This window comes from Drosophila novamexicana, unplaced genomic scaffold, assembly GCF_003285875.2.
Source record: "Drosophila novamexicana strain 15010-1031.04,08,12 unplaced genomic scaffold, DnovRS2.1 tig00001062-arrow-arrow-pilon, whole genome shotgun sequence".
Lineage (NCBI taxonomy): Eukaryota > Metazoa > Arthropoda > Insecta > Diptera > Drosophilidae > Drosophila > Drosophila novamexicana.
In genome coordinates, this window is record NW_020824838.1 from 480288 (window position 1) to 504733 (window position 24446).

Genomic DNA, 24446 nt, shown 5'->3' on the forward strand with positions numbered 1-24446 from the left:
TGAGCATTAATATAGGCTAAATACTTATATATTAAAGCACACAACATTATTTTTTTATTTTAAATGATTTTAGAGTTTCCAAATTTCTTAATTAAGGGCATAATTGCGTAATTCTATTGCTATTGAGATTGTTTATTATTTAAATGGTATTTTAAATGAATTTAATATTTATATTACTTTGTTTAAGCGAAACTTGAATATGATAACGACAGGAATTATATTCCATTTTGCAGCGAATTTTTGCTTGAGTGTAGATATATATTTATATACATACCTCGCATTTTGACTTTTCCCGGCTTAATTGCTTTTATGTTTTATATATTATATATTTAAATACACCCACAGCGCATAAGTCGGCTGAGTATTCTTTTGGTTGATGAAAGTGCTGCATTTATCAGGCTTAGCCACATGAATGCTTGACAATCGACTACATAATTAATGAGCTCTCAAATGCGTTTGCCATAGCTTCAAGCTCTTGAGGTCAAGGAGCTGGTGCTAATACCAGACTTAATCTAGTCGGGTACTTGCCAGTGGCGAGTCCATTAAGTCTACAGATCAACGAGGTTTTAAATTCCTATGTTTATACCCCGCACTAAACAGGATATTATACCCTGTAGCTACTTACGGAATACTGTCTATCATACATATGTGCACAAACTTTTCTGCTTTTTGCTTGATTAATATCAATATCTGAGGTAAAATAGATTTTACAAAGTATCATACATACAAATCAACTGCACTTTGTAATGCTTACAGGTATAAACTCGATCAGACAAATATTCTTTATAACTGCCTAACCATCTATATAGATAATCTGTCACAAACTACTTCCATAAACCTGTGAATATAGTTTATCGCCAACTAACTAACTAACTTAAGATATAAGATGTTTTGTCCATCTTTATCAATTTACAATCGACAATTATACATCACAATGTATTCAATTTCCTCTCATCAATGTTTAAGTTCTCATTTTAATGGGCCGACGACAGTGTTTGTTGATGCTTGACAACATTTTGTCAATAGAAATTTCACATTGTATATTTCTCCTCAAATTGGCTTTTTGTCAATGCTCATCATTTGAACAGCTGTCCACCTGCCTACTGTATCGACGCCATCAAACATCAATTGATATCATTCAACTTTTCATGTGCTTTGAAATGTGAAGCAACCCAATTATATGATGCAGAATTCCATGAATAATATGCGTGCAAGGCATTGTTTGGGGTTGCTTGGAAGAGGTAGGCAGTTGGTGGCAGGCGGGGTCTGAGGCAGGGTTGAGTGAGGAAATGTTATAAGGTGCTCGTTGTCGGCATTGCAAGTGCTTTAAAAGACACTTGCCCTAAGTGCAACAGCTGCTGCTTCATCAACATCATCAACAGCAACATTATCATCATCTTCATCATCTGAATCATCATCGTCTTCTGCATAAGATGCCTTTGCTGCTTGTCCCCGGCACACATTTCCAAGTGTTTTGCTTATGTGTATGCACATGCACAGAGACTTCGTTTGCATAATAATTTAACTCATTACATTTCCTAGGATTGCAACTAGCCCCGAGCATCTCCTCTCCCTTAATCAACATCTTCCACTCCAACTAAATGTGCAGAAGATACATTTATTTGCCAGACGTTGCAAAAGGATTTATGCTTCACATGTGCCGGCAAGTGGCAATTCTTAAGGCAACTATGAGGTCAAGATGCGGCTGGGCACACACTCACACACCCACACACACAACCACGCACACACACAACGACACCATCGCACGCACATACAAAACCTTAACTGCTTGAGTGTTGCAGTTTCTTAAACGTTTTCATCATTATACCCAGTAGCCATGGTAAATGGAAAGTATTCTGGTTTTGTATGAGTGTATGTAACATGCATATATTGTATTAAGTATATCATATATCATTCCGTTCGTTCGTACTATGTACGACCACAGAAACTATAAAATCTTAACCTTCATATCAGATATATTTTCTAAGGCGCACGCAGATCAGATAAATAACGATAACAACCTCATATTTTGACGATACAGCAATTCGGTGCTGCGTGTAGGGCGTCTTCTAGTCGGGCACACCCAACTTGTCTTAGACTTGCCCCAAGTTGCATGTAGTTTTAAAGCTGTTGTTGCAACAACTGTCAATGGCTCATCAATTACTTTGCGGCAATTGCCCATTTGCAGTTTAATTGATTTTGTCAACTTTCAGAGTCTTGAGCTATTTTGACAGGACTCGCTGCCTTTGGACATTCGGATGCCATTCAAATTGCAATTTGCATACGCCGAGCTGAACCCACTGTGCAAACTTTGGCCCGGCGGCAAGTTGCGCGCTGCATGAACTTTGCGGAGTCTAAAGAGCCACATAAAATGTTCCACTTGCCGCATGCCGCATGCCACTTGCCACTGCCACTTGCAAGCCAAGTTCAAAGTGTTGCAGCAAAAGTTTCGCCTCGTCCAATATTGTTGCTCGGCTTTTGCCAAAGTTGGTCTCCCATTTTGGTTTGCCGAATTACAAATTTGCGAATTTTCATTTGGCACTTAGTTTGGCGCATTGCCTGTTTATGTATCTGATTAGGGCAAATACTGATTACTGGCAAGTACATACAAATAAATAAAATGTAATCATAATTAGATGATCACAATTTGGCTATAACTAATACTTAAACGAATGGGGACAGCAAATGGACTATTGATCCAAATATTTGATGTAGAATATGTTTTAGGATATCAATTAATTGAAAATAATGTTCATGCTTTTCATAGCACATAAACTTTGTCTGATTTTCTCGCTAAAGCCGTTATAATTCACAGCGAGTTTTGGCTTCCCATGACTGACCAGACAGCAGCAAGCTTTGATTCTATAGTAAGCTTCTTAAAATAGCACAACAGGCAAACGGCTCACTTTTTTCTTTTTCTTTCAACTTGTTTATTCCTTCTTGATAAAATAAAGAAAACTAAAATGTTCATATTCCTGAACGAACTAGCTTAAGCCTATTGAAAACTTAACCCAAATATATATTTTAAGAAAAAGCCTTTAAATGTTTTCATTTAAAGCTCTCTTTATGTGTGCTCACTTGAGTATATTTGTGTGCATCTTAAAGATGATTCATGAAGACCGTGCAGCATTTCAGCTTCTGTTTCGTTTATTTAATAAATAGCCGCCTTTATTTGCTGTTGTTGCAGATAGTACTATAAACATACATATTCCGTGTCCTGTCGTAAGCTGGCTCTGCAGAAATGCATTTACCGTCGTTCACTTAAACGTCATCTATTTTTATGCGTCGTCCTTTTGCCGTCCTAGAACTGGGCGCTTTCTTGTATTCCGCTTTCCATTCCATGCTGTTCTTTAATCTCTGCCCCATTCTCAGTTCCATGCCTGCCTTGTGGCGCATTTCCTTTGCACTTCTTGATGCAACAGCAATTCACTTAACTTACTCAAGTCGTTGTCGGCATAACTTCCGCACTTCTCTGCACTCCTTTACAATCCTCAAAAAAATAAAAAAATGGAGTAAAAAGGAGTAGAATCAGAGCGCTTAAATCCTGGCGGTATAGTCATCCCACACGCTGAGCTTGGCGCTTAGTGTTTTAATGCCAATGCTCACACACATTTTATACAATTTCCAAGATGTATACATTGCGAGATCCTTTGGTTCGTGCATTTGTACGCTTTATTTAACCATAGAGAGCAGATTGAGGGACTGGCGCTGGGGCCAGGCGTAATTGTGCGAGTCGAGTTACTGTTGGCTGTAATACGGGTCCCTATTTACAGTTGGCAACAGCTAAGCACACGAAGCTGCAAATCTGCGCCAATCAAGCGAAAACATCTGAAAATATAGAGCTGGCTCAAGCCGAGCCTCTTGAGACAGTTAGTCTCAAAAACGTGCGCATATTAAAAGAATTTGTTTGCTGCAAGCTTATAAAGCTAACAAGTAAGAGGTTCTAGTCCCTCTAGAACCCTCTTCTTCCAACATCAAATATATATATATATTCTATTTTAGAAGCTATATGTCAAGTTTGGTGACTCTAGCTCTTATTATTTACCAAAATTGCCCAAAAAACAGGATATCGATATCTATTTTTATCGATTGCTTGGAAACGGAGTAAGTTATCGATTATCGGAAAAAAACTCGATCTGCGCAGGATCTAGGAGCACCTACATCTAAAATTTCTGTATATCTTATAGGTTCTGAGATCCTTGCGTTCATACATACGGACGGACGGACGGACAGACAGACGGGCATGGCTAGATCGACTCGGCTATATATATACTTTATGGGGTCGGAGAAGCTTCCTTCTGCCTGTTACATACATTTGGATTTTGCACAAACACAATATACCCTTATACCCATTTTTAATGGGTTCAGGGTATAAAAATGTTTTATGTAATATAATTATAATAATCAATTACATGTCCTATTAGATATTAGAGTTAAGTGAAGTAAATAGCTGAACTAACTGGCATAAAGGCAATGAAATACAGGAATATAAAATTGATTTAGTAACTAAATAAAGCAAATTAGTATTTCAACTGAATTATTTATCCTTCGCAAATCTATTTAATCATACTTAAAGCACGCTTAGTCTTGCTTTGATCCCAAAAAAAAATTCCAATCATTAGCGTTAGCCGTATCATGGTCAAGTACACAATATATATTGTACTTTCAGTTTGGTAAACAAAGACACACTTCAAACAAAATGTTTACCATTTCCTTCTTATAGAGGACGTTTAGCACATGCAATGTTAATTCTCGTACAAAAACCCATTTATGAAGCCCTTTGTCACATTATTGTGAGCTTTAGTGAAATGGGTTTTAAGTAGATCAACGATTTAACTGGTTGACCGAGTCACAAGCTGTCAAGTGGTTGCTAATTGAACTGATTTAAGTACCTCTCTCTCGCCCCACTGTGTAAACAAATAAAGTGACTGCAAAGTGTGAGAATTCTTGGGTTCTTCGACTGGCTCAGTTCTACATAAGATCTTCGACCGTATAGAGGCTCTGCTATCATGTTGAGAGCAATTTTCGTTTGCTATTATTTGACAGCCTTCACACTGGCCAGCAGCTTGAGTAGCTATCAAGTTGATCACCTGAAACGCTTCAGCAGATCGCTGATATTTCCAGCTACCTCCCCGACGCGTGTCCAGTTCATTGGCGGCATCGGCATACCAGTGGAAGAATTGCATTTTGAGTCGGTCACCTCGGGCTATGTGCTGAAGACGGAATACTTTCTGCCCACCAATGCGGATGAGATCACCAGAGTCTACATGAAGCCGCAGCCCATAACGGCCAGAAAGCATATGGAAGCTATGGAACAGCCATCCAACATGGCTTCCATGTATCGCTGGGTCATATATCGAGGCATCGAGATGGTTTTACAGAACATAAATCTGCCTGGACGCAGCTGCCTGCTGCGCGTGATCTGTGAGCACGCGGCGCTGCCTTTGAGTCACGAAAGTGGTTTGCTGGGTGAGCTGCTGCACATTGTTCTGACTCCTTCCAGCTCCTCGGATCACGATGCCCTGCACACCGAACGCGAGTATTTGGTGGCGGAACGTTTTGGCAAACGTGGCGCCAACTGTGCGGCTGCCTATGGCCGTAAATGTCCAAGTTCTCCCATGGAACTGATCACAGTGTTGCTGTGACTGTGTAAATTTGTATTAAAGTGAAATCAAATGCATTATCGGAAAGAACGTTGTTCAGTGTTCCAGTTGCAGGGTGTTTAGGATCGAGAATAAGCCAAAAGAAAACAGAACTTTATAGCTAAAAAGATCATCAAGACAGTCTTATAAAACAAATATCTGTTTTTATCGATGACAGTTTACAATTCTCAAAATACCCCAAATAAAAAGAGACAGCAGCTTGGTGGCCAATTATTTGTAAAAATATGAGTTACAGCAAAAACATATTATCTGACCAAATTTAGAGGTTTATTCATAGCAGCTGTGGGTGGATTTATTCTAGCAATACGCACTCTTAATGTGTACTTAAAACTTGGCATTAACCATAATTCCATATCCAAATATTGACATGCCTGTCGTCACTTGACTGCTCAAATTTGTTGGACAAATAAAGAAATTTCTCTGCGCTAGCATTAATCTTTTATACAAGAAATTTTACACAATGTATCGTTTGTTAATTTGAAATATTAGATGAAATAGGTGTAAATGCATTTGAGAACTTTTTAAATCGAAAGAAAACTATAAAAGTTAGAGCTCTTAACGCTTAGTTCTTGGCGAGATCTTCAATGGAGCATATCGTGAAACCAGCAACTGCCCTAATATCATTAGCTGCTGTGGCCAGTAGTACAATGATCTATCCAAAGATTGCACCCTCACCGATTACATTCCTCTGCGCCATTGGCATTCCTGTCGAGGATTTACCCTTTGAGTCTGTTGTCTCTGGCTATGCGCTCCGGATGCAATACTTTCTGCCCAACAATGCGACGGAGATTACACGCGTCTATCTAAAGCCACAGCCCATAACGGATAGAAAATGTATTAAAGATGAATTAAACTTGGGTTCAGTTTATCGCTGGATATTCTATCGTGGCATTGAGATGGTTTTACAAAGCATGAATTTGCCTGGACACAGCTGCCTGCTGCGTGTGATCTGCGAGCACGCGGCGCTGCCTTTCAGTCATGAAAGCGGCTTGCTGGCTGAGCTGCTGCATATCCTCTTAACGCCGTCGAGCACGAAGGATCTGCTGGAAAGGCGCAAGGATCGCACCTATTTATTGGCGGAGCGTTTTGGTAGGCGTGGGGGCAACTGCGCGTCTGCCTTTGACAGGACATGTAAAAGGTCGACTCTAGACTTGATAACAGTTTTAGTATAAGGACAGACAAAATAAAATAAATCACTATAAAAGAGTTTAACTATATAAAAATGAAGTTATTAAAAATTGAAATTTACAATTCAGTAATTTGTGTTAATTTCATCAGTATGTAAATAGCTTGTGGATTATTTTGTTAGAATGCTGCCATATGCGGCGTATTCGTTCATCGATATTTTAAGCCTCATTCAATTTGGAATTATTTCATTTAAATATGCACAAACAGAAACCGACCTGTATTTTGAAGAGACATGAATATTTTAACATATTTATATATTATTAGCGCTAACAGAGATTGTTATTATAATTATAATTTAATGGCATTAAGTACTTGAATGCCAGTAAAATAATCAAATTTTTTGGAAACATATATTTTAGAGTCTGATTAAACGAGATACATTTTGTTATTTTCTACTTTTATTTCCTTTCAAAATATCCCACAATGTCACAATGCCACATAATATGTAACAATTATTTAAAAATATTTGAATAAATTGATAGCTTATGTGGAGTACAAACACAGGTAGATGTAAATATGCATAATTATTATTAAAAATATCACAGAATTGTTGTAAATAACCTTTTGGCTAACATTCTAATCTGACATGTTGACAACTGACTGTCAAGTGCACATCTATCTTCAGCTGTTGTTGCTGTACAAATCACGTAGGTAAAGGTGTGATAATTGCAAAGTTAATAAACATTTTAATTAGTTTTCGTACGGCATGTGATTCGCATAGTAATCAGCATCAATTGTAACTACGCATGTGTGTTATTTGGGGCATACGCGGCGTATGCGTAATGCGAGTGCAATTGTGTGTATGTGTGTGTGTGTGTGAGTGTGTGCGTGCGTATGTGTGTGTAAGGGCGATGTATATAATACTTAAATTTGAATAGTAAATATAATTTATATGAATTATGTGCTGGCTACATGCGTTTAATACAAATTTATTTCAACGCCTCCCTCATTAGAGCACATTCAGAACACGTACTAGCAGCCACCGCCCTCTAGCACACGCCCACTTCGTAATGGGCTTAAATACTTTGGCACGCAATCGGCTTGGCCGAGTTCATGTCCATGTCCAGTGCTCACACAGCCGTAAAATAATTACATACATTGAATAAAACGCGACATGAAACAGAAACAAATCAACCGACCCTCACCCTTAACCAGGCACGCCTTTGGCCCGTGAGGGGGAAAGGGGTCTATTTAGGCTGGGGCGTAGCTGGACAAACTGAAACCGTTTGCTTTTGGCATTTCAATGCCGTTCAACCAAACGGATTTAATATTAATTAGCTGGCTGGCGACGCAGTCGGCAAACCAAACGAGTAAATCCCTTGGAACTCATTGCGTATACGCCCTGTGGGCCTTGTGGTCCCGAGCGGCCCTATCACACGGTAAATTAAATCAAAATATTGTTTGGTAAGCACAGAGCACAGCTTCATTTGTTGAGCTCAAACATATTATGTTTATCTTAAATGCTCCACAAACAACCATAAGCCCCTCCAAGCAGTCTTTTTAAAATTTTTTGCCACATAAAAATAACAATATGATAATTGAAATCATAGCAACTAAAAGTCGTAGAGCAGCATATTGACTGCCAGCCCGGGCAACTTCCGGTTCGGTTGGCCAGCACAGGCGGTTTGCCTTTAATTTCAACCTATCCGCAGGCCACTCGAAACAAGCAAAGGGGCAAACATATTTGCTAAATTATTTAGCCAAATACAAATGAATGTCTGTCTACCTTTGAGACCCATGTGAGCACAGGCACTCGAGTGCCGTAGAGAGAAGTTCGCCAAATTGAACTTACTTTTTAATCAAATTAGCAAAGCAGAAGGTAGGAAAAATATTGCAGAAGATTGAATGCCCTTAATCGATATGAAAAACTGAAACTACTTTGAAACAGATACAGTTTTTTCGTAAACCTACTAAAAATTCTACAAAAAATAATTATTTTTATATTATTCTCCTAGGAATAAGTAATTCTTATAATAAAAAAATTAATGATAATAATATTAATATCCATTCCCTATACAACAATAGGCTCGCAAGCATTATTTAAGGTGCCCGTCCCATCAGGAGATTAAGAGGAAAAACTCTTGCCCAGATACTCCACCCCCAACTTCGCCCACCATCCCCAGAGGAAGCCACCTCTCCTCAGGAAACATAACAAATCCAAACTAGTTTTTCAATAAAAACCTAGCGAGCTTAACTAAAGGCCATTAGCAACCTTAAATGCCGTTTAATAAACATCTAATATTTAGTTAAAAGAAAACAAAAAAAATATTTTTATTTTCTATATTGCATATTGGACCCTGAAAAATAATAAAAATATTAAATAAATATTGATAATGAGAACAACAATTATCTCAGCAAAGTTTCCTCATGATATCTGTAAAAAGAAAACTTTTTCCTATAATAACAGATTCACATTTAAGCCAATGCTTACATACATTTCTACGAATACTACAATAAATTGCTCAGCTAAATACCCCAACTGACAAGTTTGAAGGCAAGTTTTAAATATGTAAAATAGCTGACTAAACTGAAAATCCCTTTACCCAAAACAAATTTTAGGGGGTGTAGCCGGAGGTGTGGCGTACTGGTGTGTGCGTGTGTGTGTTGTTTGTCAAAGATTTGCAATTTTGTAGTGTGAAATTTATGGGCAGACGTTAAAGATAAACGTAGTGTCATTGATTAACGAGTCGTTGTCGGGCATTGCTGGCCATTGCCTAGGGAAATAACCACAGAGCAACTATTATATGGGGAGTTCAGGTTGAAAGTATTTTTGGGGGTCTTTTGGAAAATATTTTGACTGGAAATGATTGCGCCGAAAAGTTAACAGATAAAACGCTGGCAAAACGGATGCGCCCATAAATCAGTAAGTAAATGTGACTTCCTCCTTTGTCGAACACTTGACGCGCAACAGGGAGGCAAAAAAGGACGACTGTACTGGCCTGGCCTGACCCAAGTGCTGCATGAACGAAAAGGTGAAGGGACCAGAGTCCAAATGCAGCCAAAGCAGTTGAGGGATTCTTGCTGTGCAGGAGGCTTCAACGAAGGCAGAGCCTTGGCTTAGCAGAAAGAGAGAGGCACCGTCGCTGCAGGAGGCAGGAAGCTGGATGCAGGACGAAGGACACAGAAGGAGTGCGCATAGATTGGCAACATTTGATGGCAAAAGTTACGTTCGCATTTATCTTTCGTGCAAGTGTCACTTGTGAGTTTCTTGAACCACAGCCAAGCGACTAGTGCCGAAGATAAGGACAAGGAGAGTGCGGGGGTAAGGAGAGAGAGAGAGGGTAAAGGGTGCCCAACAACAAAACAAACAGCACGTACTCTGCTCATGCAACAAAAACAACAACAATAACATCAACAACAACAGTTGCTGGCAGCACGAGAACAACAAAGTGGCAAGGAGTCAATTTTATTAAATTTTGTGGCACAACATTTTAAAATTGGCTTTAAAATTGACATTGACAAATGAACTGCAGCAACTGTTCCGGAAACGGCCACGAACTACTCGACACCGTATTCAATAAACAATTGTTGTACGCATTACTCGAAATTAATTGTTCTCAATTAAGCACTCGGCAGTCCTTTTGAAGCCGGCTTAAATGCTCGATAAATGCCATCGATTAATGCAGCAGATTCGCTTGACTTTTATCGATTGTCGCAATTAACTTCTTGTGGTTACTTATGCAATTCTGTAAAAGGCCCATAAATCCCGACAGTAAATCTCAATCATTTGATCTCAATCCGTTCTTGATAAACTGACGAATGTTTACCGTAAGTCAGAAATAAATTTGTTCCTTTTAAGGAACATTTTGTATTTATTCGGTTAATATGAGATTGTTATCGATAGTTTTACCTAAGTTAAGAAAAAATCGATTGAATTGCTATATCGATAATCAAATATTTTTCAGCAGACATTCCACCGCACAGACTTGTGTAATTATCGAATGTACGCAAATTTCAAATACTATCGACAATTGACGAACTTTTCAAAAAAAGCCGATCGACTGTAAATATATTGAAAGTGTATCAAAGACATTTAAAAATCAACTGTTATCGAAGTTTAATCCATTATTTCGATTATATAATGCTTTCAATAATAATATTAATTGGTAAAACACAGAAGAATCGATGAGTAAATATCGATAATTATCGATTCCTTTTCAGCACACATTATCACTGTACATTATTTGTAACTACTCAAAGACGTTAAGTAGAGTAAAACCTGCTTTTATTAACATTTATTCACCATGAAATAAAATCGAATATGTGTATGCAAATATTGATAACTATTGATTATTTATTGGCTCATAGCGTGACTCAACGACTCAACAACTTGAAACCCTGTTTGCCCCGCCCGTTAACCGCAATTGATTCACCTGGCGCGCTTTGAAGCAGCACCTGGCAAGCGCATCATCAGTTTCCGTTGCTTCAACTGAAGCTCGTCGGAGTCGTTGTTAAGTTTTCTTCCGTTTTTGCCAATTTGCATGCATGACATGGTAATTCCTATTCTATAGACCAGACCCCCGCTTGGGAGTTCGCCCGAGCCCCAGTTGCATTGATGTAATGCCAAAATGTTACAGCTCGAACTCAACGCTTGCCATTTACGCGGTTCGTTGACAAATATGTTGTCGCTGCCCCAATCGTTATTGTGGGTCTACCTATTACTGTTGTTATTGTGCGCATAAGTAGATGGATGGGTGTGTGTGGCACAGTGGGCGGCTTGAAGTTCATGTTTATGTTGTCGCCTCCTCACACATTTGAAATGCTTTTGTGTTCTTTGATTTATGTGGCTTTAAATAATTTACAATCAAGCATTTGACAGTGTTGGCAACTTCATGGACGAGTAGCTAGGGTTGTCAGCTTAGCGTAAATTATGATTTTGTATTTCATGCAACAGTTCAGATAGTCCTAAACACTACACAGCTGACGGAAACCAATTTGGTAGCTTATCAGCTTTATCAGGCAAATATTACTGTGATGTGTGTGTGTGGCAGCTCTAGAGGCTGCTCAACTTGGGTATACCCTATATCCATAAACACTTATCTTTGTAGTGTAGTTTATATCTGTTCCTTGACCATTAAGTACTGTTTGTAAGAAATTTATATATTATCTCGCTTTTATATATGTGCACTTTTTTTCCCTGATCCTAAGGAGTCCGAAAAGGCACAAAAATTTGGAGATTTAAATATTCGGATACCTGCCTACATGACTTAAGAGCAGATACATCTCACTTAAGAAAGGGATTGTTTTCTTTTACGTACTTGCCGCACACTTTAAATTACCCAACGCCGTTAACAGCCTTTTTTGAAATGTCATAACTAATAACTACGCATCTTAAGTTAACGCAACTGCAAGTTGTCTGCGCTGATTATCACAATAATGTGACGGGAGCAGTCAGTGTTGTAAATGGCACATAGCTGCACAGTGTTGCGTCATTACGTGATGGCAACACGTCGTATGCGCAATATTAATTATTCAATGCGTGGCGTGTAGATATGCAGATAGGGTAAAAGGAAATTTCTTCTGCTCTTCAACTCAGTGTCTGCCTCCGCTTTGCCCGTGCTGAATTTAAAGTTGAAGCCAGAGACAAGCATGCGATGCGGCAATAAACGTGCAATTTTCTCGAAATTACAAAAATGTGAGCAAACATTTTATTTGCGCTTTTAACTTTGTTGCCAGTTGCCAGTTGCCTGTATGCGAACTGGCATAAATCTTTTGGCAATTCTTATAGCCGGCTGCCTTTGCTTTTATTTCGCCTGCTGTCTTAACATATATACACATATATATTTTTTGCGTTGCCTTTATTTTTTGTGCTTTTTGCGTGTTGCAGTGACAAGAATTTGAATAATTCTCCAAATGTGCCAAGTTGAAATGTTAAAATTCTCAACGACTTTGGCCTCACAGTCGGCCGGAAGTTAGCAAGCGTCTGGTTGTTTCCGTTCTGGAATGTAACCGAAAGTCACGGCTGCCAAATGATTGCAAATGAACGACACTGAATGCTCACCCCCCGTCCCCCTCCCCTTCCGTCCCGTCCCAGGCCAAGGGGCGCAGCAGCGACTTTAAACTTTTGCTCATTAGCTGTTGTCCTTCGCTTAGGTTAATGCAACGTTAAATTTATAGCCGCAACACAAAAATGATTTAACGCAATTTCGCTAATGTGTCACAGACATAAACACGAGGGAAAAATAAACAAATGCTCCTTCTCATTAAAATGGATGCGCCCTGATTGCCTGCCTTTGGCCCATTAATTTTATGACATTTTCCTACAATTTGTTGCATACATTTTCTTTTACGTCAGCTCGAGTTGATGACAGCTGCAGCAAATATTGTTGTTGTTCTTGCTAATAGAAAACTTGTTGTTATTGTTCTACCATTTCGCCGCTTTCTGCTTGCTGGCTCAAGAATTTTTCAATGAAAGGGCACATGTACAAATATGTAAACGCTGTAGCTTTTGCTGTTCGTTGTCGTTGTTCTTGTTGTTGCTGCTGCGTTGTTAAGGAAATTAATAAGCAGCGGCAGCAACAAGTGCGTCGACAGCAACATCAGCAGCAGCAGCTATAACAGCAACAGCAAAAACAAAGTTTCCATTAACAACTACAATCATCAAAACAGAAGCTACAACAATATCAGCAGCGACAGCAACTTCAACATCAACAGGGCAGCAGAAAAACAACAACAGCAAAACAATAGCCAAAGCAGTAGCAGTAACAGAATATCAAAACATCAGCTCAGTCAGCAACAACAACAGCAATAACAGCGGTATCAACAGCAAAACAAAAGCAATATTAGCAACAGAATACCACAACAACAAATCTATCAGCAACAACAATAGCAATAGCGGCGGCAACAACAACAAATGCAATAACAGCAGCAACAGCAACAGCTCCACCTGCAATAGCAACAACAACAACAACAACAACATATCCATCAGCAACTGTCAAGTTCGCTGCTTATGGGCGGCTGCCACGCCCCGAAGGCATCACTATTGCGTGAATTGAACGTTGCACGCAGGAATTTTAAAATGCAGAAGCATTTGATGAGAATCATTCTTTCAGACAGAGGCAGTCAACTATTCAGCACAGCCCAAGAAACTCACATTTGAGAGACAACAATTGGGGCGGTAGGCGTGGCTGTGTGCTCGCATAGCTACGGATAAGCAATTAGTTGAGTAGTCGAGATGCGAATGGCTGATGACACGAACTGAATAGTCGGGGTAAAATCATAAAGCACCATGGCATTTGAAAGCGTGTTATGTACCTGGAATTACAAAAAGGCATGCAATATGTTATCAACTACAGTGGTAACTCGCCAACGGTATTATTTAGGGTATTGCCTGAAGGTCTGCTAATGTGCTAACTTTGCCAACAAGCTAGCAATTCAAACAAAAAGTGTCAACAGTTTGTTTATGTTGAAAATAATTGGCATTTTCATAAAAAATGAATGGGCTCTGTTTCGATTTCAAGACCAATTTTCTTTGTTTGCTTTTTGGGTTTTCCTCGAATCCAAGAAGGTTAAGTTGTCAGCACTCCCACGCACTTAACAGCCACACAGCCATAAACTGTTTTTCTTAAAGGCTTGCACCTTAAATTGCTTTTTACATATCATTTGCGATATTACCATTAAAGAAACATAAGCAACCTCAACACGAAACACCTCGCTTTTTATGTGATACAAAAATAAAGCAACTGGCCCAAGGAAATCAATTTGCCGACACAAATATTTGGGCCATAATATGCCCCCAAAAATGATCTAATTATGCGTGGTCATATGCGGGTCAGTTGCCCCATTCAAATGTAAAGCCTTATGGGGCACAAAATGACCCAATCCGTCCACAAAAAAGGGTGCACACGTGTGCAAGTGAGTGTCTGTGAGTGTATGTTGTGAGTGTTTGTAAATGAATGGGACACAAGAGCGGAAATAGTTGAGAATTTATTGTGCTACATCTTCTTCGTCTTCTTCTTGTTCAGTTTTCATGCATATGTAAATTTTCGTTGCCAATTTTCTTAGTTGGCACGAAATGAAATAATCCCAACAATGACAGAGTTAAGTCATTTAAATGCAAGAGACTGTTGCCAATTTCTGCTGTTTGTTACCACAAAACAAGTAAGAACGCTTTGGTCGGGTGTGCTTGATATGTAGATACCCTCTACAGGGAGTAAACAGGTTTAATATGGTATTTATTGATCGTTTTGCTGTAAGTTGGATGACTGTTTGGACATAATCTTATAGAATCTTAAGGAATATATGTGTACTTATTACCAAGGAAACAAATGGGGTATTCATGACATTTTGTATCAATTTTTATGATTTTAGAAGAATAAAAATCTATCAAATTAACGAAGGCCACAATCAAAATGATTTTAGTGGAATTTGTGAAATCGTTTGCCAAAAAAAGTGGCAAATTGTTCAAGATCCAGCAGAGAACTCATCGGTCTGAATTAAAGACTGCAATTAATTTCGAAATCGTATTATAGCATTTCAAGCGTACAAGAAACATGAGAATGATTAAAGTTATAATTTCGAGTTTCGATATGATTAAAGCAACCATTTTTAGATGTTATATACGATTGCATTAACAAAAACTCAACAAAAGACAGAAAAAGCGTAAAAATCTGGCAACCGGTTAATCCAAAAAGGTGGAACAGGGTTATTATAGTTGGAGAATACACAAGCATACACACACACACACACACATTGAAAACAGCTGTGCACAATTTGTGCAAATAGGCAGGGTATAGAGTAAGCTTTTAGCCAACTCGCAGCCCAACTGTTCCAATTGGTTTGGTACATTGCCCGACCGCTGCCGTGTTTAATTGAGTTTGAAATAGGTGCCAGTTTTTTGGGACCAAAATTTGACAGGAATACGACGACGCATGAAATTGGCTTACATTTGAGTGTCTGTGTGTGTGTGTGTGTTTGTGTGTGCGTGTGTGAGAGTGGGTGTTGGTGTGTGCGTGTGGGAGTGTGTTCTTTTAATCCCACTTACACTAAGGGGGCTTGCCCCCTGGATGTGCACCTTTTTTGCCAAAGTTAATTAAGTTAACGCGTAGGGCCTTTTGCGGCTTGAGTTGGACACAATTTTTGACGAGTTTGAAATGAATTTGATTTTAATTTTCTGTACAGGTTTCGCTGCAAATAAGATGGTGAACGCCCCGATTGAATTTCAAAATTCGCAGCCACAAAAAATGAATATTTTCCCTTGGTTTCTCTCCCCCACTTGGTATTGTAATATGCCAATTTATGTGCGCTCGTACCGCAATCCTTTTGGCAAATTCATTTATTTCAATTGTTGTTGAAGCTTTGGCAGCCATCGACAAGAGTGGGGGCCAGCATAGAAAAAATACCGTAGTCTACTATACGGCGTAATAAGCCGTTTTTATGCAGCGCGCATTGTCGGACCGGCATTTTTATTGTTTCCGGCCGCATTCGAATCGGCAGGCGGCAGGGCTAGGCAACAGTGGGACTGATCTAAACTTATTTAAATTTAATTGAAAGGTGGATATTATAAATAATTCGCCTTGTTATTTATTAAATCAAATTTATGTGATATAAACTTGTTACCAATAACTTTATTTGGAAACAAAATGAGTTCTGAAATATTCTTTATGATTTTAAGTTATATTTAAGTTTAGACGGTGCCCTTTAACTAAACTAAACATTAAATTTGCCTTTTCAATTAAGTTCTGGTTATCATATTCACTGGAGTATTCTCTGAGCTTAAAATTTATAGAAATTTCCAGAAAAATGCTAAATTATCCAACTAAAGTCGATCGAACTATCGTTTTATATGTTGTTTAAATTTAGTTAGAATATCAGTTATAGGATGTATTGAGGATAAATTACTAAGTTCAGCATATTTGCCAGCAACATTCGTTTTCTAGACCATTGTACATTGACTGACTGCTGACAACGACCCTCCCCCCCCCCTTCCACCAAGGCAACCCACACTGGAGCTGGGCGGTGCGACGTCAATGGGCGTGTTGGGTACGCGTATTTGCCGACTTTTCAAACGGCGAAAACTTTTGTCTACATTCGTTTCATTTTATAACCTCGCAACCGAATAAAACAAAACAAAAGTTTTTCAACTTTTTGCTTTGCGGGACTTTCCCTGCTCGCATTTTGTTTAGCATTTGAATGCCAGCATTGCGCGAGGGCTGTCTCTTCACTTACTTTTACGAGTGTCTGCCGATGGGCGCCCCTCAAGCAAACCCACTGAGCTGCCGCCCTCCCCTCAAGTCAAGCAGCTGGCACCCAAATTACTTACAAAGTACTTATTTGCCTATTTTAAAAGCCATTCGTATATGGCAACAACAATACAAGGATGGGCATTGTCTTAAATCCGACAATGAAGAAGCGGTTGGGTAGAAAGAGAGGGAGATATTGAAAGCCAAACGAAGAGAGAGATAGAGCGCGGAAAAATGAGAGAGGTGTCTTCAGTCATAGACTTTCTCAAGAAATGCAATAAAATTAGTTTAAAAGTGCAGCTGAATAAACAACTACCTGATAAACATATTGTTAGACTGGAATAGAGAGCGAGAGTGAGAGAGAGAGAGAGAGAGAGAGAGATAGAGAGAGTGAGTGAAAGAGAGAGAGTGGGCAGGAGGGGAGATTGGAAAAAAGAAAACAAACGCAGCCCTTTTACACATAATCTCGGCAGCCGTTGCCTCGAGCTCTCAGGCTCTGCCTCAAAATTGAGCCACTCGAAAATGCGGACACAGGAATTTGCATAAAAATGTTGCAGACTGGCCCCGCCCACATTTGGGACAATCATCGCACTACGTAAGCCCATTTGCACATGCCGTCTCCCTGCTTGGCATTTTTATTAAATTTTATTATTATGTTTTGCATAATTTGCAAAACACTTCACTTTTTGTTGCCTCATATTCTTATTTTTTAGCTGACTGGCACAAACGGGACGAAAAACATAAACAACCGAAATTATGTAAAAAGCATTTTTGAGTACAGTTCGCTGGGCTTCAAAGGGACTGCAATGAATTAAGCTGTTGTTATTTCATTTTAATATTTTGAAAACTTTTAACAACCAAAAAGTAGTTCTATGTTCCGCTTGGCACAACTGTTAAGCCAAGGCTGCAACACAATCAAATGAAAATAATCTGTGCACAGCTTTAGTTCAGTTCGTGAACTTGTCTGTCCACAAAGCCAGGTTGAAGCAGTTTGCAGTCCTGCAAAACAATCTAATGAAAATTATCCGTTCACGACTCACACCTTTGGTTTATTTTTAGTTCACTTTGTGAACTTACCTGTTCACATTCAGCCAGATCCAAAGTTTCAATCAAAGCCAGCTTGAAGCAGTTTGCAGCTCTGCGCAAAACTCAGTACATTTTCAAGGGGTATAATACTTTAGTTACTCCATCTATTTTCTGGCTGTCGTTCTGGCGCAGAGTACAAAGACTTTCCAAGCTCAGCTAGTGTCAGAATCAACAAAAACAAAGCAAGCGAGACAAGCTAATGTCAATGATTCGCCTTGTTTCAGGCTCGTCTCTTTTTGTGTGTGTGTGTGTGTGGGGTATTTCGGTCTTAATGAGGATTACGTGAAATTTCATTATATGTACAATAAATAAGTAGCAAGTCAAATAACCCAAGTAGAGCGTAGGCGAGAATGCAGACCAAGAGATGGCAGTGTCACGGAGACAAACACGCAGCGAATTGAATCAAATGCTAAACAGACACGCAGGCATATTAAAATTTAGACACGTACATATTTTATTGCATGTATTTCCACACTGAGGGTATATCACACACACACACATACACGGATACAGCTTCCACAGACTGCGCAACATCAAAATCTGCTCTGCAGCACAAGGCATTCAACTACAATAAGAAGAACTACAACAACAACCACATAAACCCAACAAGCCCCAGCAGCAACAACAACAAAAAATATAAACAATTGCTGGTTAATGTTGTTGGGGCTGTCCCGAGTCTTGTCTACGGTTCTGGTTAAATTCAAATCCTTTGTTGTCCTGGCGTTCGCCATCTGCTAATAGCAAATTGCTTTTGCGACACAGTGCCCTCCAGCTGTACGCGTACGGCATACAACTCAATAAATATAGTGTTTGCCTAAAGCGTTTGAATATCAAGCAATAAATCAAAAGACTTTAATTCGAAGCGAAGTGCCTCACTGTAAAACATTTTAAGCTGCCCCAGACAAAATTACGAAGTTAGATAGAAGAGTAATTCTTAAACCGTATATATATATTATATATATAAACTCAATCCCTTGGATCTAATGGAATTTAATTTATGTAATTTATTAATTTACGTTTTGAGGGTGAAAGGGCTTGAATATGACTTAAAAGAATGGATGGATCAATGGATACTTTTAGGGTATAAACGGATTGAAGAAAAAGTTTTATTTTAGGTTTACATGTAAAGACGCCACTTTTCATTTATTGAAAACTTTAACAACACTGACAGTTTGGGAGGCCTGAGTTTCGCTGGAGTAGGCGCTCCTTTGCAAACTGTTATTAAATTAAAAAAAAAACTGGCAGCTCGATAACTGTAACCATATATTATCACTATCAATTTGAAGAAAGGTGTTTAGGCCTATTATGAATTGGATTAAACTAAACTACAGAGGTCTGGCTAACTACCAGCTCCCATTTGTCCCTGTCTGATTCCGAGCTGGAATGCAGCTCAGCTTTGGGCGCACTACAACGATTGCACTTCTGACGATACCAAAAATTCACATTGAAACAGTAGCCACAGGTCCAGTCGTGCTTCCGTGGACGCCAATTGCTGCTCTGCCCAGCATTGGCCATGGCAATGGCCTCACTCTTGCTGACACGACACCGATTGCAGCTCATGCGCCACACAAAATTGCTGTTACGGCATAGCTCACAGACCCAGTTGTCAAATGCTGGCTTCCATTTCTTCTGTCGCTGACGGCGCTGTTGCTCGATCCCGGTCTCCTGGGCGTAGCTAAAGCGTACGCTCTTGCCGGGGCGTGTGGATAGATAGGCGGGCACCACGTTGAGCACTTGGCCCAAAAATTTGGCCCCATCTAGATAATGTATGGCCGCCTGAGCAGCATAGGGGCTTGTGTATGTAATGGTTGCCTCACCCTTAGAGCGCCCCGTTAGCTTGTTTTTGTAAACAAAGATCTTTGGCTTCATGGTCAGCTCGTCCATTTTGATGCGTCCCAATTTACCGAAGAATATAATTATGTCATTTTTGGTTACATTCAGACGCATGCCCAGCACAAATATCGTGTCCAAGCGAAGCACGAACTTCTCCTCGCCTATTTGTATAGTCGGCGCTGGACGCTGCAGCCGGAATTGTGATGTCCAATCATTTGATGGGCGATAGCCCATTATAGTCAAAAGATCAAAATCATTTATAGCTTTTGTAGTCTCGTCCTTGTCCTTCGGCTGTAACAAGGATGCTGTATTCGACGCTGCTGCTGCTGCTGCTGTTTCTTTTATTGTGTTTGGTGCAGCTGCTGTTTCTGTTACAGTTGCCGATGTTGCCGATACAGCTGTTGCTGTTGTTGTTGTTGTTGTTGTTGCTGTTGTTCCTGCGGCAGCTGTTTCAGATGTTGATGGAATTGCTACCGCGGCCGCAGCCCCGACTGTATCCTCGCTGAAGGTCCTGCAGTAGTCGTCGCCCAGCAGCAGCGAACCGCGCGCATCACCGCCACCATCTTCAAAGCGATACATATCTAGTTCTCCGACCGCAGTATTGACCATATCAGTGTAATTTTGCTTATCTAATTGTTGCTGCTCGTGCAGTGCAAAAAAATTTTGAGCTGAAAAAAGATTTTCATACACCGAATCAACTGTCGCAAAGTCCATCGTTTAAAAAAGTGTAAAAAAAAATGATTTTTTTACTGCCGAACTAAACACGAACCGTTCCCTATGAAAGAATAAAAACTACTGAATATTCTAGCTCTAAGCGTACAAAGCTGGTTACCTAAACTATGTAAATTTCCATAGTCTACTAGGTTTATCAATTCTATTATTGATTTTTTTTTTTTTTTTGACAATTAATTAACAGCTACTACCATTTTGAGAAATATCTGTATTAAACTGAGTGTTTCAAGAGTTTCAAAGATGAATAAAATACACTTTTAGAGTTTTGCCATTTTATTATAAGCTATGTTGAAAAATAAAATTGGCTACGAATTAAACGCCCCTGTCCTGAGCTTTAAATAAATGCAAAAGTGCAACTACAGCAACTCGTCCTGCCCCCATTGAATCGGCCTCGGCTTATGCATAAAGCTGATGACTGCACTTTCGTTCGTTGAGTGAAAAATTGATTCATAATTTTTCACATTTTCACTTTAATCAGTAAAGTTTGATTGTGTTTTTATGGCAACGGCGAGCATTAAGAGCGTTAATAAAAAAGAAAATTATACGGTAAAATTCCATTTAAGGGAGAGAACTGCAGCCGAAAAGGTGAAGCTATAATGCGATAAACTTACAAAATTGCTGGTTAATTGGAGAGCAAATTGAACTCGTTGCATGGAAGAATAGTAATACATAGGGATATATAAAAAGCACTGAGAATAGCTTGTGCCAAAAGAGTGAGACTCTAAGGAAAACATAAATATTTTAAATATTTCGAACCTGGTTATATTTATGAGCGTGCATTTGGTGATTTCAATTGCATATGAATTGAACCTAAAATCAACTGCCCCAATTAGAGTCGGTCTGCCATCCGAACTAAATCAATTTTTCCTCAAAATATTTTGGTATAAAATACAAAACTTGGGTTCAGGTGACAACATACACCAACCAATCGATTTACCTGCCAAATGTATATCGATTACATATTTATCTGTGATATTATTGATAATTAGTTTAATAAATAAATTATCTTGAAGCTCATCCAATTATTGGGTAGATGCCAAATTTGGGTGAAACGGCCAATTATTGATTGAACATGGAATAGATGAACATTTATAATAATATAACAAATACATAATAATAATTAAATTCTTCAACTATATAACTGACTTTTTATACCCTGAATGAGTATAAGGGTATATTGTAGTTGTGCAAAATCCAAATGTATGTAACAGGCAGAAGGAAGCATCTCCGACTCCATAAAGTATATATATTCTTGATCAGCATCAATAACCGAGTCGATCTAGCCATGTCCGTCTGTCTGTCCGTCTGTACGTATGTATGAACGCAAGGATCTCAGAACCTATAAGAGATAGAGATTTGAAATTTTAGATGTCGGTGCTCCTAGTGCCTGCGCAGATCGAGTTTGTTTCCGATAATCGATAACTTACTCCGTTTCCAAGCAATCGATAAAAATCGATATCGATATCCCGTGTCACCAAACTTGACATATAGCTTCGAAAATAGAATATATACATATATGCGTTTGATGTTGGAAGAAGAGGGTTCAGGTTCCCCTATTCGGGAGCTCCCGACTAGAACGTCTTACTTGCTTTATATGATCGACAGTTTTATCGATCATATTATATTGATAATAAGTTTAATATATAAACATTATCTATATTATAATACATATAGTTTTGCAGCTCTGTATTTATATATAAATAATTTGCCATCATCTCTATATATAAAACTGTTATTCCTGACTGACTGACTGACTATGAAACTTTTTTGTTTACCATCCGATCGGCATCAAACTTATTTTCAAAGATCTTGAGGGGTGTTGCGCACTTTTTGGAAAATCCATCCCTCCTTGGCGGAAATGGGGGTCAAAGATTTAGTGAGTGACGTTGCGCGCTTTAATAAATTTCTAAGTATCTATAAGAAAAATCATTTGAGACCTGTTTCACATTTTTCGCAAAACAAAAGCTGCCTCGGTAGCGATTCAAAGAATTTTTTGGTGAAGCTTTAAGTTTTATTGGATTCGCATCAAACTTATTTTCAAAGCTCTACTTAATAACTTATTATTTATTTATTATCAGCTTCAAACTAATTTGCAAAGATCTTTATCAGAACTTATTTGACACGCCTTTGCAAAGTTTACCACTATTGGATTGAAAATGCGGGTCTGAAAACGCAAGTTTTTAATTTAGCCTTAAGACTCTTACCACTAACAATGGCGGAAACCTCTGATTTCAACACTTGGTTCTTTATTCAATGCTCTTTAAGAATATTTTTAAATAAAAGTGGAGTTCAAGATGGAACGGGTAGATTTCAATTTTCCACGGGCGTGTACTTCTTGGAAAGGAAATATCTAAAAATTTTGGCACAAAACGTTACACGGACAATGCCTGGCAATACCCTCTAGTCTAATATATAATTTTCGGCGTAATACAAAATGGAGCCTTTATTCTTAAGATTCTTACAAATTCAAATTAAATCGATAAGAAGATTTAGTGTTTTATCTAAACCCCTCTTTAATCTTAAATCATGCACAATAAACGCTGTTGAAATGTATATTCTATGGCAAATTGAAATATTGCAATCTCGCTGCGACTAATCCAGTTGCCGGGCAACACACTCTGTTGTCGCGCAACCCAATTAGTTGGCAATTATTTTACTAATGAGCAACCACATTAACTCCACCCGCGAAGGAGAAGAAAGGGGTTACCAAAAACTAGATGAACATTAATTTGAGGCCAACAAACAAAAGTCAACGACGCGTCGGGCGGGGGCCAAAGTTGACGCAGGAGCAAGATTCTAGAGTTTCCAAGTTTGGCGACTGAGCTGATGAAATGAATTCTGCGTATTTCAGGCAGCAAGGACACATTTATGTACATATCCTGATATATATAGAAATATATATGTGTATAAATAATATATATGTTATATCTGTCTTGCGCTCAGTACACGGCACTGATAAGCGCCAACCGCTTGGCCCCATTCCTTCTGCTGGCTGCACGGCATTGCCAAGTGGCGTTTCGCTTTTATGGCGCCTCTTTACGATGCCACGCCCCGTATGACCTTATCGACATTAGCAGCGACAACAGGCGGCTTCATTAGGAGCCAGGACCAAGGACTGTCTGCCACACAGTTTGCACAATTAAATGAAATGCCGCTGCGGCGTCTCAATTTCATTTTGCCGCCTGTGGCTGGGAGCTCATTAGGTCAACGTTAGCTTTTAGTGTTGTTTTTGTTGCTTTTATTGTTGGCCGTTAAAGTGTCCTATGCCCTGTGCCCTGTGCCCTGTGTCCTGTGTTCTGTGTCCTGCATTCTGCGCCCTATCAGAGGAGGCAAGCGTAGCGATTGCACAGCTAAATCATAAAATGTCCTTATGACAGCGTTCCACACTTAGCAGCATAAAGCTATCGCTGGCAAGCAAAATTAAAAATCAACTACTCAACATTTAGTTGAAAGGAGAGAACTATCTCAAGAACTCGCGTAATATCAGGACAGCACAAATTGTCACAAAACTTTGACGCTCATCTATAATTGGGAAAAGACAAAAGTGCAGCGAGGCGAAATTTGGCCTGCACTCCAGTTTATCCCCCTTTTCTAGCGCAATCTTTTCATCTTGTCTCGCTTGGCAGCTTGAGGAGCAGCAGGAGCTTCTGCTAATGAATTTGCAGCAAACAGAGCGCAAAACTTACAGGAAACAATACAATTTGCAGTTGCCATCTCCGTGAATAGGGTTGGACAGCTCACATACCTTTGTTCCAAATCAAAT

General features: G+C 39.1%; 3 protein-coding genes across 3 annotated transcripts; 2 read left to right on the top strand and 1 right to left on the bottom strand.

The window, feature by feature from the left end:
* The first annotated feature begins 5009 nt into the window (after positions 1-5009).
* LOC115766144 lies at positions 5010-6803 on the top strand. The gene is made up of 2 exons (XM_030709979.1): positions 5010-5070; positions 5125-6803. The coding sequence occupies exons 1-2, from the start codon at positions 5010-5012 to the stop codon at positions 5643-5645; spliced, it is 582 nt and encodes a 193-aa protein (XP_030565839.1). The 3' UTR covers positions 5646-6803.
* LOC115766027 lies at positions 6248-8920 on the top strand. Its single transcript, XM_030709798.1, has 2 exons — positions 6248-6752; positions 8877-8920. The coding sequence occupies exons 1-2, from the start codon at positions 6248-6250 to the stop codon at positions 8918-8920; spliced, it is 549 nt and encodes a 182-aa protein (XP_030565658.1).
* Positions 8921-19227: 10307 nt separating this feature from the next.
* On the bottom strand, positions 19228-20756 carry LOC115766157. Its single transcript, XM_030709997.1, has one exon. It carries the CDS (start codon positions 20663-20665, stop codon positions 19439-19441), a length of 1227 nt encoding a protein of 408 aa, XP_030565857.1. The 5' UTR covers positions 20666-20756; the 3' UTR covers positions 19228-19438.
* Positions 20757-24446: the final 3690 nt, after the last annotated feature.

Bases quoted from the DNA above. Each gene is read 5' to 3' on its own strand.
- LOC115766144 (XM_030709979.1), top strand. From the start codon at position 5,010: ATGTTGAGAGCAATTTTCGTTTGCTATTATTTGACAGCCTTCACACTG. The intron at 5,071-5,124 runs GTAGCTATCAAG...TGATATTTCCAG, and splicing joins CACACTGGCCAGCAGCTTGA to CTACCTCCCCGACGCGTGTC.
- LOC115766027 (XM_030709798.1), top strand. From the start codon at position 6,248: ATGGAGCATATCGTGAAACCAGCAACTGCCCTAATATCATTAGCTGCT. The intron at 6,753-8,876 runs GTAGGCGTGGGG...ATACAACAATAG, and splicing joins TTTATTGGCGGAGCGTTTTG to GCTCGCAAGCATTATTTAAG.
- LOC115766157 (XM_030709997.1), bottom strand. From the start codon at position 20,665: ATGGACTTTGCGACAGTTGATTCGGTGTATGAAAATCTTTTTTCAGCT.